The sequence below is a fragment of the Oryx dammah genome, unplaced genomic scaffold, assembly GCF_014754425.2.
Source record: "Oryx dammah isolate SB20612 unplaced genomic scaffold, SCBI_Odam_1.1 HiC_scaffold_2, whole genome shotgun sequence".
Classification (NCBI taxonomy): domain Eukaryota; kingdom Metazoa; phylum Chordata; class Mammalia; order Artiodactyla; family Bovidae; genus Oryx; species Oryx dammah.
Genome location: NW_024070186.1, coordinates 46,847,901 through 46,861,072, shown reverse-complemented (window position 1 = coordinate 46,861,072; position 13,172 = coordinate 46,847,901). Strand labels below are relative to the sequence as shown.

At 37.9% G+C, this 13,172-nt stretch overlaps 1 protein-coding gene across 2 annotated transcripts in view; it reads left to right on the top strand.

Annotated features, from left to right (window-relative positions):
- VEPH1 (ventricular zone expressed PH domain containing 1) overlaps window positions 1–12,971 on the top strand; it is a 271,345-nt gene extending 258,374 nt beyond the window's left edge. Inside the window, exons 13-14 of one of the 2 annotated variants that reach the window (XM_040247539.1) lie at window positions 5,887–6,023; window positions 11,391–12,971. In XM_040247539.1, the coding sequence (XP_040103473.1) occupies window positions 5,887–6,023; window positions 11,391–11,627 (374 nt within the window). In that variant the 3' untranslated portion in view covers window positions 11,628–12,971. The remainder of the gene's footprint in view (window positions 1–5,886; window positions 6,024–11,390) is intronic. The other variant, XM_040247541.1, reaches the window with a different exon arrangement.
- Window positions 12,972–13,172: the final 201 nt, after the last annotated feature.

Here is a 13,172-nt window from a genome sequence, read left to right as displayed (position 1 = left end):
CTGCTTATTTAACTTCTATGCAGAGTACATCATGAGAAACGCTGGACTGGAAGAAACACAAGCTGGAATCAAGATTGCCGGGAGAAATATCAATCACCTCAGACATGCAGATGACACCACCCTTATGGCAGAAAGTGAAGAGGAGCTAAAAAGCCTCTTGATGAAACTGAAAGAGGAGAGCGAAAAAGTTGGCTTAAAGCTCAACATTCAGAAAACGAAGATCATGGCATCCAGTCCCATCACTTCATGGGAAATAGACGGGGAAACAGTGGAAACAGTGTCAGACTATTTTTTTGGTCTCCAAAATCACCACAGATGGTGACTGCAGCCATGAAATTAAAAGACGCTTACTCCTTGGAAGAAAAGTTATGACCAACCTAGATAGTATATTCAAAAGCAGAGACATTACTTTGCCGACTAAGGTCCGTCTAGTCAAGGCTATGGTTTTTCCTGTGGTCATGTATGGATGTGAGAGTTGAACTGTGAAGAAGGCTGAGCACCGAAGAATTGATGCTTTTGAACTGTGGTGTTGGAGAAGACTCTTGAGGGTCCCTGGGACTGCAAGGAGATCCAACCAGTCCATTCTGAAGGAGATCAACCCTGGGATTTCTTTGGAGGGAATGATGCTGAAGCTGAAACTCCAGTACTTTGGCCACCTCATGCAAAGAATTGACTCATTGGAAAAGACTCTGATGCTGGGAGGGATTGGGGGCAGTAGGAGAAACGGACAACAGAGGATGAGATGGCTGGATGGCATGACGGACTCAATGGACGTGAGTCTGAGTGAACTCCGGGAGATGGTGATGGACAGGGAGGCCTGGCGTGCTGCGATTCACGGGGTCGCAAAGAGTCAGAGACGACTGAACGACTGAACTGAACTGAAAGTCTGTACCAGGTGAAGCAGTTGGTAAAGAATCTGCCTGCCAGTGCAGCAGACACAAGAGACACAGTTTGATCGCTGAATTGGGAAGATCCCCTGGAGTAGAAAATGGCAACCCACTCCAGTATTCTTGGCTAAAAAATCCCATGGACAGAGGAGCTTTGCAGGCTACAGTCCATGGGGTTGCAAAGAGTCAGACACAACTGAGCATACACACACACACACAAGGATATAGTCACAACTGCAATAAACCTTAAAGCAAGGTGGAGACCTTAAATTACTAAACTCTTGTGCTCTTGAGTTGTATGACTACAGAAATTCTTATTTTTCATTATGTTCATTACAAAGCATTAGCTTTCACTTTGCATGATGTCCAGGGATCTTTAGGATTGGTCTCTCCTTGAATCTCACCCCTCATCTCTTGCTTGCCGATCCTACCAGGTTCCCATCACTAAGAATAAGTGATGGTTTCTAGAATGCATTGCATGCCCACTCTGTCAGCCTCAGCCCTTTGCAGATTATTTCCCTTCTTTTTTCAGAATATCCCTCTTCACTTCACCTTTATCACTGCCCTTTGTCCTTCAGAATTCAGCTCAGACACATATACTCCAGGAAGCTTTCCTGCTTCCATCCCCAGTGTAGAATAGGTGCCTCTCCAGAGTGTTCCAGTCGCCTTACCTCTGGGTTTCAGTTACATTCTGGCAGGAGATCAGAGGGAGGGAGCAGAGTGAGGTCTGCTTATTTATTCCCGACTCCCTCCCTGCTTGGTCCCTGCAGGCTGACCATGTCCTCCATCCACAGCTCTCTTCAGGTGGTGTTTTGCATACAGCCCCTAACTGTTCTCTTCAACTTCCTCTTCAGCCAGAGGGGTGTTGTGCCCCCTCCTGGCTCCTGGCCCCAGAGCACTAAGATGCCTTTCCTACACCGTGCCCACATCTGTGTAAATAGTCCCTTTATTAACTGCCTTCAGTTGCCCAGCTTGAGGTGCCCCTGTTTCCTGCTGTGACCATGCCTGATCCACAGCTGATCCCATCTGGTGTCCAGGAGGCTTCATGCCTGTGCCGGCTGGACCTTCACAGGCTCTAGGCCCCTGATAAGTCCTTAAGAAAAACAAGATCTTTAATAATAGGGATTCAGAAGAACTTTCAAATAAAGTCCAATATGACCTCCCCTATGATTATCTGATACCCAATCTCTTTCCTGGATCTTACACCAAAAAATCTTCAATTGCCTACAGGCACCCCACCCCCACCCCGCCGCCACCTCCAGCTCATGACTTTGACCAAAGTGATTGCTTTACAAACGTGCTTCGGAGTTCATTGATTCTTCCAGCTTCTTTAGGATTTTTATTTTCATACATTTCCCCTTATGTGTCATTCTTGTTACCCCAGTCCTTCTCTGCATTCCTCCCACAAGTTCCTCTCTCCCTTCTTCAGCAGGGACCCAGCCCTCATGTCATTCTCTCCCAGCTAGAAGTAGAATTTTCTTCCTTTGAGTTTTGTAATGCTTGCCTTCTATATCCCAGACTCTACACTGAGTTGTCAGATTTGTAAAATGCTTTATCTCACCACAAGATGATAAACTCAAGCTCTCTCTGAGCTGGGCTTCGTGTCCCCTGAAGATCCAAACACAGCGCTTTACAGCTTACATGTGATCAAAATTATGTGCGAGATGACTGGATATGGCTGATGAATCAATAGAGGAATATTCCTTATTGCTTTAAGGTATCTGTGCCTGACATGATTCACCAACTTCTCGTTGAGGAAGACTAACATTTTCAAATTTCATCTTTTATCAACATAAATGTTGTCAAGTCTGGGTCCACAAAAGGAATACAATGAATATAAAACCATTTGTATTAGCACTCTCAGATTTTTAAGTTGATAAACTTGGAATGGGTTCCAATTACACTAGAGAATTCAGTTTAATATTTCATAAACTGAATTATTTTCAGTTTATTTCATAAATATTCCACAAACTGAATAATTTTCAACTAACTGATAATTTTAAAAAGGAACAGTTGCTGGTTGGTAGAGAATGTCTTTTAGCCAAACTGTGATACTTTGAATAAAATAATGTTAATTGGCACATGAGAAAATATTTCAATATCCTGAATGCATTACATGCAAGCAAGATAGTTTTAGGCACATGATCATTTCCTCATAGTCTCATTTGACATGTTATTTTTCAAGTGGAATATGATCATCCTTAGAAAGAATTAGTTTCCCATTTTGACCATGAAGAGGCAGCAATATCATGTGAGAATTATTGCTCACCAGGACGATGACAATAGACCTATTAAAAGAACACATGGCCAGTAACACACTTAGGCCAGACATAATTATTTTTTAATATAAATTTATTTATTTTAATTGGAGATTAATTACTTTACAATACTGTATTGGTTGATTTGGGAGAATGGCATTGAAACATAATTATTTTAAAAAACTTTTTTTAGGACCTAGTATAGCCACTGGGAAAAAAAAATAGTTTTTCTCTTTTTTTGCCTTTTGAAACTATTTTTAAGTTAATCCTATAGGTACAAATAGCCTGACTTTTAAGAATTACCTGAAGTTGACTCTGGTTCCTAAATTAAGGTCCTAACATGCGGCTAGTTTAAAGTGCTGCTGAAATTTCCTTCCTAAAATCTTTTCCATGGACTTTTCCCTGGGGTCCACTTTCACCGGAAGTGAAAATCTAGAATGGAGTCTTCTTTGCTCAGCAGCATTTCTCTATGTCTTCATCCTTTCATCTTCCAGTAAGCTTATCATTTTCTCTGGAGTCTCTCACAATCATTGTGAACATGTGGGTCTGTGGGTATGTTATCCCAGCCAGTTCATGTCTCAAACAATTCCTTTGACTATTTTGGTCACATACACTTCAAGTGAAGCATTTGGACCTGCCTTGAGATTTTGATCTACGTTGAGGAGAAGTTCTTGTAGCTAATTCCCAGTGTCAAATTCAGAAGGAGCCATGTGCTTAAATATGACCTAAATCCCAGCCCTCTAGGACCAGTAGCACTTGGGGAAGATGCGGTGTCCCAAGTGCTTTACCTGCTGCATAAAGGAAGCAAGGACTGTGTTTATGGAAAATTTAATTTGCAAAGAGCATACTCCCTTTTCGGAGAAGGCAATGGCACCCCACTCCAGTACTCTTGCCTGGAAAATCCCATGGATGGAGGAGCCTGGTAGGCTGCAGTCCACGGGGTCCCTAAGAGTCAGGCACGACTGAGCGACTTCACTTTCGCTTTTCACTTTCATGCACTGGAGAAGGAAATGGCAACCCACTCCAGTATTCTTGCCTGGAGAATCGAGAGACAGAGGAGCCTAGTGGGCTGCCATCATCTATGGGGTCACACAGAGTCAGACACTACTGAAGCGACTTAGCAGCAGCATACTCCCTTTAAGAAAGCTCTTAATAGATGATTGCTAGCAGAACACAGATCATTTTGTTAACATTGTCGATGATTCTTGAGCAATTGCTTTGCATACTTTCCTCTATGCCCAGTACTAGCCACCATGGGGCACGCTAGAAAATGGGAGGTATTTCTCATCACTGAAACCTCAGATCAAATGCCACCTCGAATGTGCAAGCTCTTTCCTGACCACTTACATGCATGTGCACCAACCCCAAGTCACTCACTCTCTTCATCATAAACTATCACTATCTAACAATATATTCATATATTGTTTCTGTTACTAGCCTTAACTTGGGATTGACAATGGAAGATCCAATTGACTAGTCATCAGACAAGAAGGGGAAAAAGCCAGATTAACTTTAATAGAATTTGTTTGTAAAAACTATATATTTTATTATTTTTTCCCCTGACAGTGCTGTCATGATGGACAAATACCCCATCTGAACTAGTTATTTAACCTACACTAGAAAAGAGAAATGATGGATGGGAAGGACAGGTTGTGTTCATAAGTTCAAAGAGCTACTGTCCAAATTTAACAGTGATTAACAAAGTGCATTACTTTCAAGGTACTATGAATATCAAACATTAATGTAAATAAATAAATATTGTCATACACCTCAGAAATCAGATTCTTTTACATGAATTGGAAGAGTGACTCTTACATAGTTTGTAAAACAAATGAAATTCTTCAGTTCAACATATAAACTTCTGACATCGTACTCGTCTTCTAACTCTGTGGTTCTGTATTATCATACATACTCTACTTCAGTGTGAAATGAATCTATTAATTCAACAAAAATTTACACACTTCATACTAGGTATGCCTGATGTAACAACAGTGAACAAAGCAAAGATCCTGACCTCATTGAGCTTTCAGTTGAATGGTAAAGAAAGACATTAATCAGGTAAATGCCAATAATCATCTTTGAATGCTGATATCTGAGAAAAGAAACATGCCAGATGCTCTGAGAGTATATGGCAGACACAGTCAGTTGGGTCTGGGATTGGGAGAAGTCTCCCAGAGGAAGCAACATTTTGAGTTGAAATATGAAATAATTAGTTTTTAACTAGGTGGAGATTTAACTGTGAAGAGTAGAGGTAGAGCGTGTGTTCCAGAGAGTGGAAAAATCATGTTCAAAAGAGTAGGGTAAGTTTGTTTCTGCAGCTGTTAAGGATTCAGGAAAACACATATTTGTACTACATTGACTTTTGCTGGCAAATAGCTAAATATACTTGGTTTGTGATTTCTAAACGTTTGTATGAACAAAATACCATGAAACAAAGGAGTTAGGAAGAACAATGCTGAGTATCTGGATGAACCTTAAAAAACTGCTAAGCAAATGCTCTTTTTGTGAACTATATTCCTTTTGCAAATCTCAATGAGGGCTTTCAACACTTTCCCATTATCATATCTAAACTATGCATTCTTTTAAGGACAAAGGGGGAAAGCTTAACCAAATTCATAATTTTTTAGCCACTTTCCAAGTATACATATTGGATCTGGTTCACTGTACAATTCTGACTTTTGATCACTTGCCAAATGAATAATGAAAAATAAATGGCTTGATTGTTCTATTACCTTCAACAGTTATAAATCAAGATGGCCAGCCCCTCATAGAAGGAAAACTTAAAGAGAAGCAAGTCAGATGGAAGTTCATCAAAAGGTGGAAAACCCGTTATTTTACACTAGCTGGAAATCAACTTCTGTTTCAAAAAGGAAAGTCTGTAAGTTCCTCTTCCATCTTTTACACTTGTGTTTTTAAAGCCTTGATCTTTGCCAACTTGATAGGCATTTTGTCTGGAGTAAAATGGCCAATAATTTTTCCTTCTCCAGTTTTACAGTGCCATTTTATTATACATATCTTTTTGACTGTCTGTTCTGTTCATTCCTACATAAGTTGGTTCACTGTCCTTCTCAGTTTATTATGGAAGGGTTTTTTGTTGCCATAAGTTTTAGGAGATGAACCACAGAAGGTCTACCCAGGAATCTTGACTTGAACACCATGCATTCTGTTTCTTTGTGGATCACCTACATAAATATGTGGCTTTGACTCTGACTTCTTTTATGATTGAAGGCTATATTTGGACACGGGGACCTGAGGAAGGGGAATAGTAGGCAGGGAAGAAGGAAAAAAGGTTGATTTATTTTAAGTACTTTTTATGTAGTCAACCAAACTCAGTTTTGTTTGGGGAAAATATTACTATCTTTCATTTAATATTCAGTTAATGGATAGAACAGAATTCTAAAAGAATTAATAAATATTCATTTAATATAATTTTCAATCTGAAGTAGGATGCTCAGTAAATGTCTGTATTCTGAATTTTCAGTGAGAAACTTGTGAAATAATATTATATTGCAATCGATAATGCCAAGTTATCCCTTTCTTTCCAAATCACATTTATTTATCATTAAACTCTTCTCACTCAAGATCAGGGAGCATGAAATCTTGATGTACTTCTTGGCTATTTTGAGATATAATAATAATAACTTCTCCATGCTTATCATGTGCCACCGTGGATTACCTCTCACAATCTTCAGAACAATTCTTTGTGATCAGCACCGTTGTTATTGCCATTTTATAGATGGGAAAACTGAGGCACAAAGAGACTGATGGGCTTGTCTGAGGATAGAGCCAGTAAGGTGAGAAAGGGTAAAATTGGAGTTAGACTCAGGCAATGTGACACCAAAGCATGTTCGTAAGGAGTACACTGTTAAGCTTCCCATGTACACCTAAAACACAGGATCAGTGGCAAATCGAAGTGTGTCTGGATTAATTGATGAGAGTGTTAAATTACTAAACAATTACATTTCACTAAGAGCACATGCACTGCGTCTTTAGGATGCTCATTACCAAATTTATATGAACTTCTCAACAGAAATCAAATATGGTGTATCTGTATTATGAGGAATTCTGATCAGTGTTTTTTTAGTTAATAAAGCTTCACATTAACTTTTTAGATGAAAAAGAATATTATGATGGCACCCGTTTTGAACTCATGTTACTTTCTTCATCTGTGTGTTTTATAAAATATACAGATGGACTTTCCTGTGGCTAAAGATCTTTTTGAATGAGAAATGTAATGGTGTGTTCAATTTGGAAAGTTATTGGAGGTTTAAGGAAACTTTTTTTTTTAGCATAGGTTCACATTGAAGCATTTTTAAAGTGTTTAAAATGACCATTTGAACTTCCTATCTTTGTTAAAGAAATCAGAATAGAATTTAAGATGTAGTGATTTTTCCGATCCCTTGGGACAGAGTAGAGTTAGTGCATAAGAGTGTTTTTCCTGAACTCAAATACTGACCTTTATACTTCTTGATTCAGAGCTCTTTAATAAAATTTCGAGAATAAGCTATTTTATGATTGGCTAACTTATTTGACATCTTTATCAGGAGATAATGATTTGACATTCCAGAAGTCTGACAGACTATTTGGCTCAAATATTAGGAAATACTATAATATAGGATAGCTGCTGCCGCTACTGCTGCTAAGTCGCTTCAGTCTTGTCCGACTCCTAGTGACCCCATGGACTGCAGCCCACCAGGCTCCCCCATCCCTGGAATTCTCCAGGCAAGAACCCTGGAGTGGGTTGCCATTTCCTTCTCCAATGCATGAAAGTGAAAAGTGAAAGTGAAGTCGCTCAGTCCTGTCCGACTCCTAGTGACCCCATGGACCGCAGCCCACCAGGCTCCTGCGTCCATGGGATTTGCCAGGCAAGAGTACTGGAGTGAGGTACCATTGCCTTCTCCAATATCGCATAGAGACCACACCAAAACCACTCTCATCCTTCGGGACACTGTAACCTTGCAGTGGCCAGCAGTCCAGCTGCAGCATCAGCCACATCATAGAGGGCCTTTCTTGTAAATGAGGAAAATGTGCATTTTAAAGTAAGAACTAAAAGCTTATAGTGCTATTTTTCACTTTTGCCTTCTAAGGTCTTCATCTCCACCAAACAGCTAGGTAATGGTTTCCTTCGATTTCTTGTCTGTTTCTGTCTTAGTTGATTTACTGTCCACTGGTAGCCTTTTTTTTTTTTCCTTGTTCACTTCCTACATGTATCAATTTTCTACTATAATCTAATTTAAAATACATAATTTTATTACTGTCAGATACTTACTATAAACCAAATTAAACTAACAAACTATTGCTATTATCTTATAGAGATATCTTCACTTTTCATTCTGTATATCCCCTAAAAAAATTTTGAAAAATCTGCCTAACACCTTGTAGCATTTTAATTTACATAAATACTTTTATCATAAGTTTAAACAGTTGCACAATAGTGTTATTTTTCAATAGAAAAAATACTTTCTAATTGAATTGTAAATATTGTCACTTTAAAATTTAAAAATCACATCTCTCCTTTAAATGTTCAGTTCAGTTCAGTCGCTCAGTTGTGTCCGACCTTTAAATGTAACCAATAGAATAAAAAATACCACTGCAGTTTGACACCTAACACCATCCATTTAAAAAAATATACAGATTAGCTCTTCTTTAATTGATGTGTTCAGGTTGTTTCTTTGAAATCATAGTTTTGTTCTACCATTCCCATAGCATTTTATCCTGCTTACCCTATCATTTTTGACTGCAGTAAAACTATGTATATATATTTAAATTTAGTGATTTTAATTTGTGACCATCAGTCTCAAAGTGTTAAGATCTTTTATTAACTTTCAAAAATATGTTACTTATGAAAAGCTATAAGTATAATATTAAATGTAATAAATAGTTTTTAAACATTAAAAGTTAAATGCTTTTTAATGCTTAGTTGAAGGACACTTCTCTTACATCAGTATTTTTTTAATTGAAGTATAGTTGATATACAATGTTGTGTTAATTTCTGCTGTACAGCAAAGTGATTCAGTTATACATTTATTATATATATATTTACCTTCTTTTTAAATATTCTTTTTCTACAATGTTTTGTCATAGGATATTGAAGATAGTTCTCTGTGCTATACAGTAGGACCTTGTTATTTATCTGTTCCACATCTGTTAATCCCAACCTCCCACTCCATCCCTCCTCTAACCCCTCCCCTTTGGCAATCACAGGTCTGTTCTCTATGTCTATAAGTCTGCTTCTGTTTTGTAGCTATTAGATTCCACATATAAGTGATATCATATGGTATATATCTTTCTATTTCAGACTTACTTCCCTTATATGATAATCTCTAGTTGCATCCATGTTGCAGCAAATGGCATTATTTTGTTCTCTTTTCTGGCTGAGTAGTATTCCATTGTATATACATAACATATCTTCTTTACCCATTCATCTGTTGACGGGCATTTACATTGTTTCCTTGGCTATCTTGGCTACTGTGAACAGTGCCGCTGTGAACAAAGGAGTGCATGTATGTTTTTGTGTTATAGTTTTGACCAGATATACCCCCAAGAGTGAGACTGCTGAGTCATATGATAATTCTGTTTTTTGTTTTCTGAGGCACATCTATACTGTTTTCCACAGTGGCTGCACCAAATTACATTCCCACCTACAGGACAGGAAGGTTCCCTTTACTCCACACCCTCTGCAGCTTTTCTTATTTGTAGACTTTTTAAGGATGGCCATTCTGACTGGTGTGAGGTGGTACCTTATTGTAGCTTTGATTTGCTATTTTTTAATAATTAACAATGTTGAGCATCTTTTCATGTGCCTAGTGGCCATCTGTATGTCTTCTTTGGAGAAATGTCTATTTAGGATTTTTGTCCATTTTTCACTTGGATTGTTTGTTTTGTTGTTGTTGAGTTGTATGAGCTATACGTACATTTTGGAGATTAAGCCCTTGTTGGTTACATCATTTGCATATATTTTCTCCCATCCTGTAACTTGTCTTTTCATTTTGTTTATGATTTGCTTTGCAAAAGCTTGTAAGTTTAATTAGGTCATATTTGTTTATTTTTGTTTTAATTTCTATTCCCTTGGGAGATTGGCCTAAGAAAATATTGGTACAACTTATGTCAGACAATGCTTTGCCTATGATCTCTTCTAGGAGTTTTGTGGTGTCATGTCTTATGTTTAAGTCTTTAATCCATTTTATTTTTATGCATAGTGAGAGGGTGTGTTCTAACTTCATTGATTTACATGCAGCTGTCCAACTTTCCTAGCACCATTTGCTGAAGAGACTGTCTGTTTCCCATTGTATATTCTTGCCTCCTTTGTTGAAGATTAATTGACTGAGATGTGTGGGCTTATTTCTGGGCTCTGTTCTTCTGACATCAGTATTTTGAATTGCTCTTTTTGTTTGATGCTCCTGAGATTTTTCCAAGGTGGACAATACACCATAGAAAGTTTGGGATGAGTGAAAAAGATGTTTTTCCACTGCAAAGTGAAAAAAGGATGATTATGAATGGGCAGGTAGGGAAAGGAGGGTTGGCAAGATTCTCAAACACAGGTACATTCTCCAGTAGACAAAATGGACTCAGGGATGTTAAAGATCTGAAACTGCTTTAAAGAAGTATCTGATTCCTTAAAAAATATTCATGCTAGCCCAGCATGATGACTCTGGTGTTAAAGAGATTCTTAAGTATCTGCTTTAATGCAAAGAAAATGTAACATCATTAAATATTCCTTCCCTTAATGTTTGTGGACAAATCATGCTTCCAAAGATTGAGAAAGTTTCAAAAACAGTTTAATCTACTTAAATATTGGAGCCTTATTTATTCAATTAACACCTCTTTCTCAGAGGTAACACAAAGAAAAATTCAATTTCAGGCCTCTAAAATTATCTCAAATTCTGAGTTAATAGTACCCCAAATTGCACAGCTTCATTTTTCTCTATTAATACAGTGTTAATATCAATAGAAAATGGCATAAAGTCAAAGAAATATGAATCAAACATTTTCCCCAGTCCCACCATATAATACTTTTCTATAAATTGGCTATTTTGTTCTAGCTTAAGATCATACAACAAAAAACTAGCTGCTCACTTCTTCAGTTGTTTTCATGACTATTCAAGGCCTTAGCACCCAAAATAACAAAGGTCTCAAGTCACATGAAGTGAACAGATTCTGATCCTCTTGGAAAATTCTCCAGGAGCCAGAGATCTTTCTATAGTCTGGAAGCCAGCTCATGTTCTTTCCTTCCCATGCATTTCAGAAAGATGATCCTGATGACTCCCCAATAGAACTCAGCAAAGTACAGAGTGTGAAAGTTGTGGCCAAGAAACGCAGGGATCGCTGTCTCCCCCGGGCTTTTGAAATTTTCACAGACAATAAAACCTATGTTTTCAAGGCCAAGAATGAGAAGAATGCAGAAGAGTGGCTCCAGTGCATCAATGTGGCAGTTGCCCAAGCAAAAGAGAGGGAAAGTAGAGAAGTAACCACTTATCTCTAGGGATTTGCAAGCCAATCTCATACCAGTTGTATACAAGGGGCATGGCACTATCATTGCCAATGTCAAGAAAAAGAAATAAATTCACCAAGTCATGCTGTCTTTTACTAAACACCAATGGAAAAGTTTTCTCCAGGAAGCAAGACTAAAAGTGGCAGGATCCTGGTACATTTCAGATCCATATGGCATTGGCATTAACTCCAGAACAGCTTTGTGGGGCATATAAGAAAAGGAGTTATCAATGATATGGAGCCAGAAAGGGGAGAGAAGGGATCTAGAAACTTCTGTACCTATGGCATTATACATTATAAGAAAACAACTTTAAAAGATACCTGAACTGCCTGTCCTAAGGAAAGATTAGGCACTTCTGATGAAAAGTAGTCAATAGTATTAAAAGGAAAAAACCTACAAGGAAAAGTCAAATTGGTGAACACTGAAGAAACCATACAACTTACTTACAGACATATAATTACATTTATCCTCTCCTAATGCAAAGGAGGCTAACACTTGGTAAAATGGTTCTCAAATTAAGCCAATTATGTAATTAAATATCTGTCCTTCATAACTCCTTATCTGATTATTCCTTTTGCGTTCATATATGATCTAAAGTTTAGTTACTTGGCTATATCTCCTGCCAAGGCAGTAAGTGTAAGCTAGGATTAAACACAGAAGACCATTTTCCCCATCTTCAAAATACATGCCATTTCTGTTAAAATTTGAGATTTTAAAGTTCTATACTGTCTTTCTTTTCATTCAATATTTTAATATCAAAATTATAAACATGTGTTTGTTTTTGCCATTACCCATAATTTTAAAAATTAAATCATGGTAGGTAGAATTCTAGAATGGCTTTCATGACCCAAACCCTGGTAAAATCTCTTCCCCTGAGTGTTGTGGGACCTACAGCTTCTAACTAATAGAATATGGAAAACAGGACAGGATAGTCTCTCCCATGATTATGTTACATTACATGGCAAAGGAAGGAAATGTTTCAGATGTAATGAAGGTCCTTAATCAGCTGACTGAGTTAACTGAGAGGATATGGTCTTGGGTAAGCCTGGCCTAATCAGATAAGCCCTTTGAAATGGTGAACAAGTCAGAGACTCTCTCTCTCCCACTGACCTTGAATAAGCTGCCATGAGTTCTACAGCTTCATGGAAATGAATTTTACCACAAGCAGTGTGAGCAGCTTGGAAAAGGATCCTGAGCCTCAGATAAGAGCCCATTCTCCACCAACACCTTGACTGCAACTATGCGAAACCTTAAGCAGAGAACCCAGCTATACCATGCTTGGACTCCTGATCCATGGAAGCTTTTTGATAATAAATATGTGTTGTTTTAAACTATTAAGTGTGTGTGGTAATTTGTCATATAGCAATGGATAACTAATACAAAAGCTAACTTGCAATACACATACAGACTTTTTCCTTGAAATTTATTAAACACAGCCTAATATAGAAAGGTGGAGAAAGGATGTTAAGTACTTAATACTCTGACTTCTACCCTGACTCTATTTCTAACTCACTAGGATAGGAAATACAAAGGGGC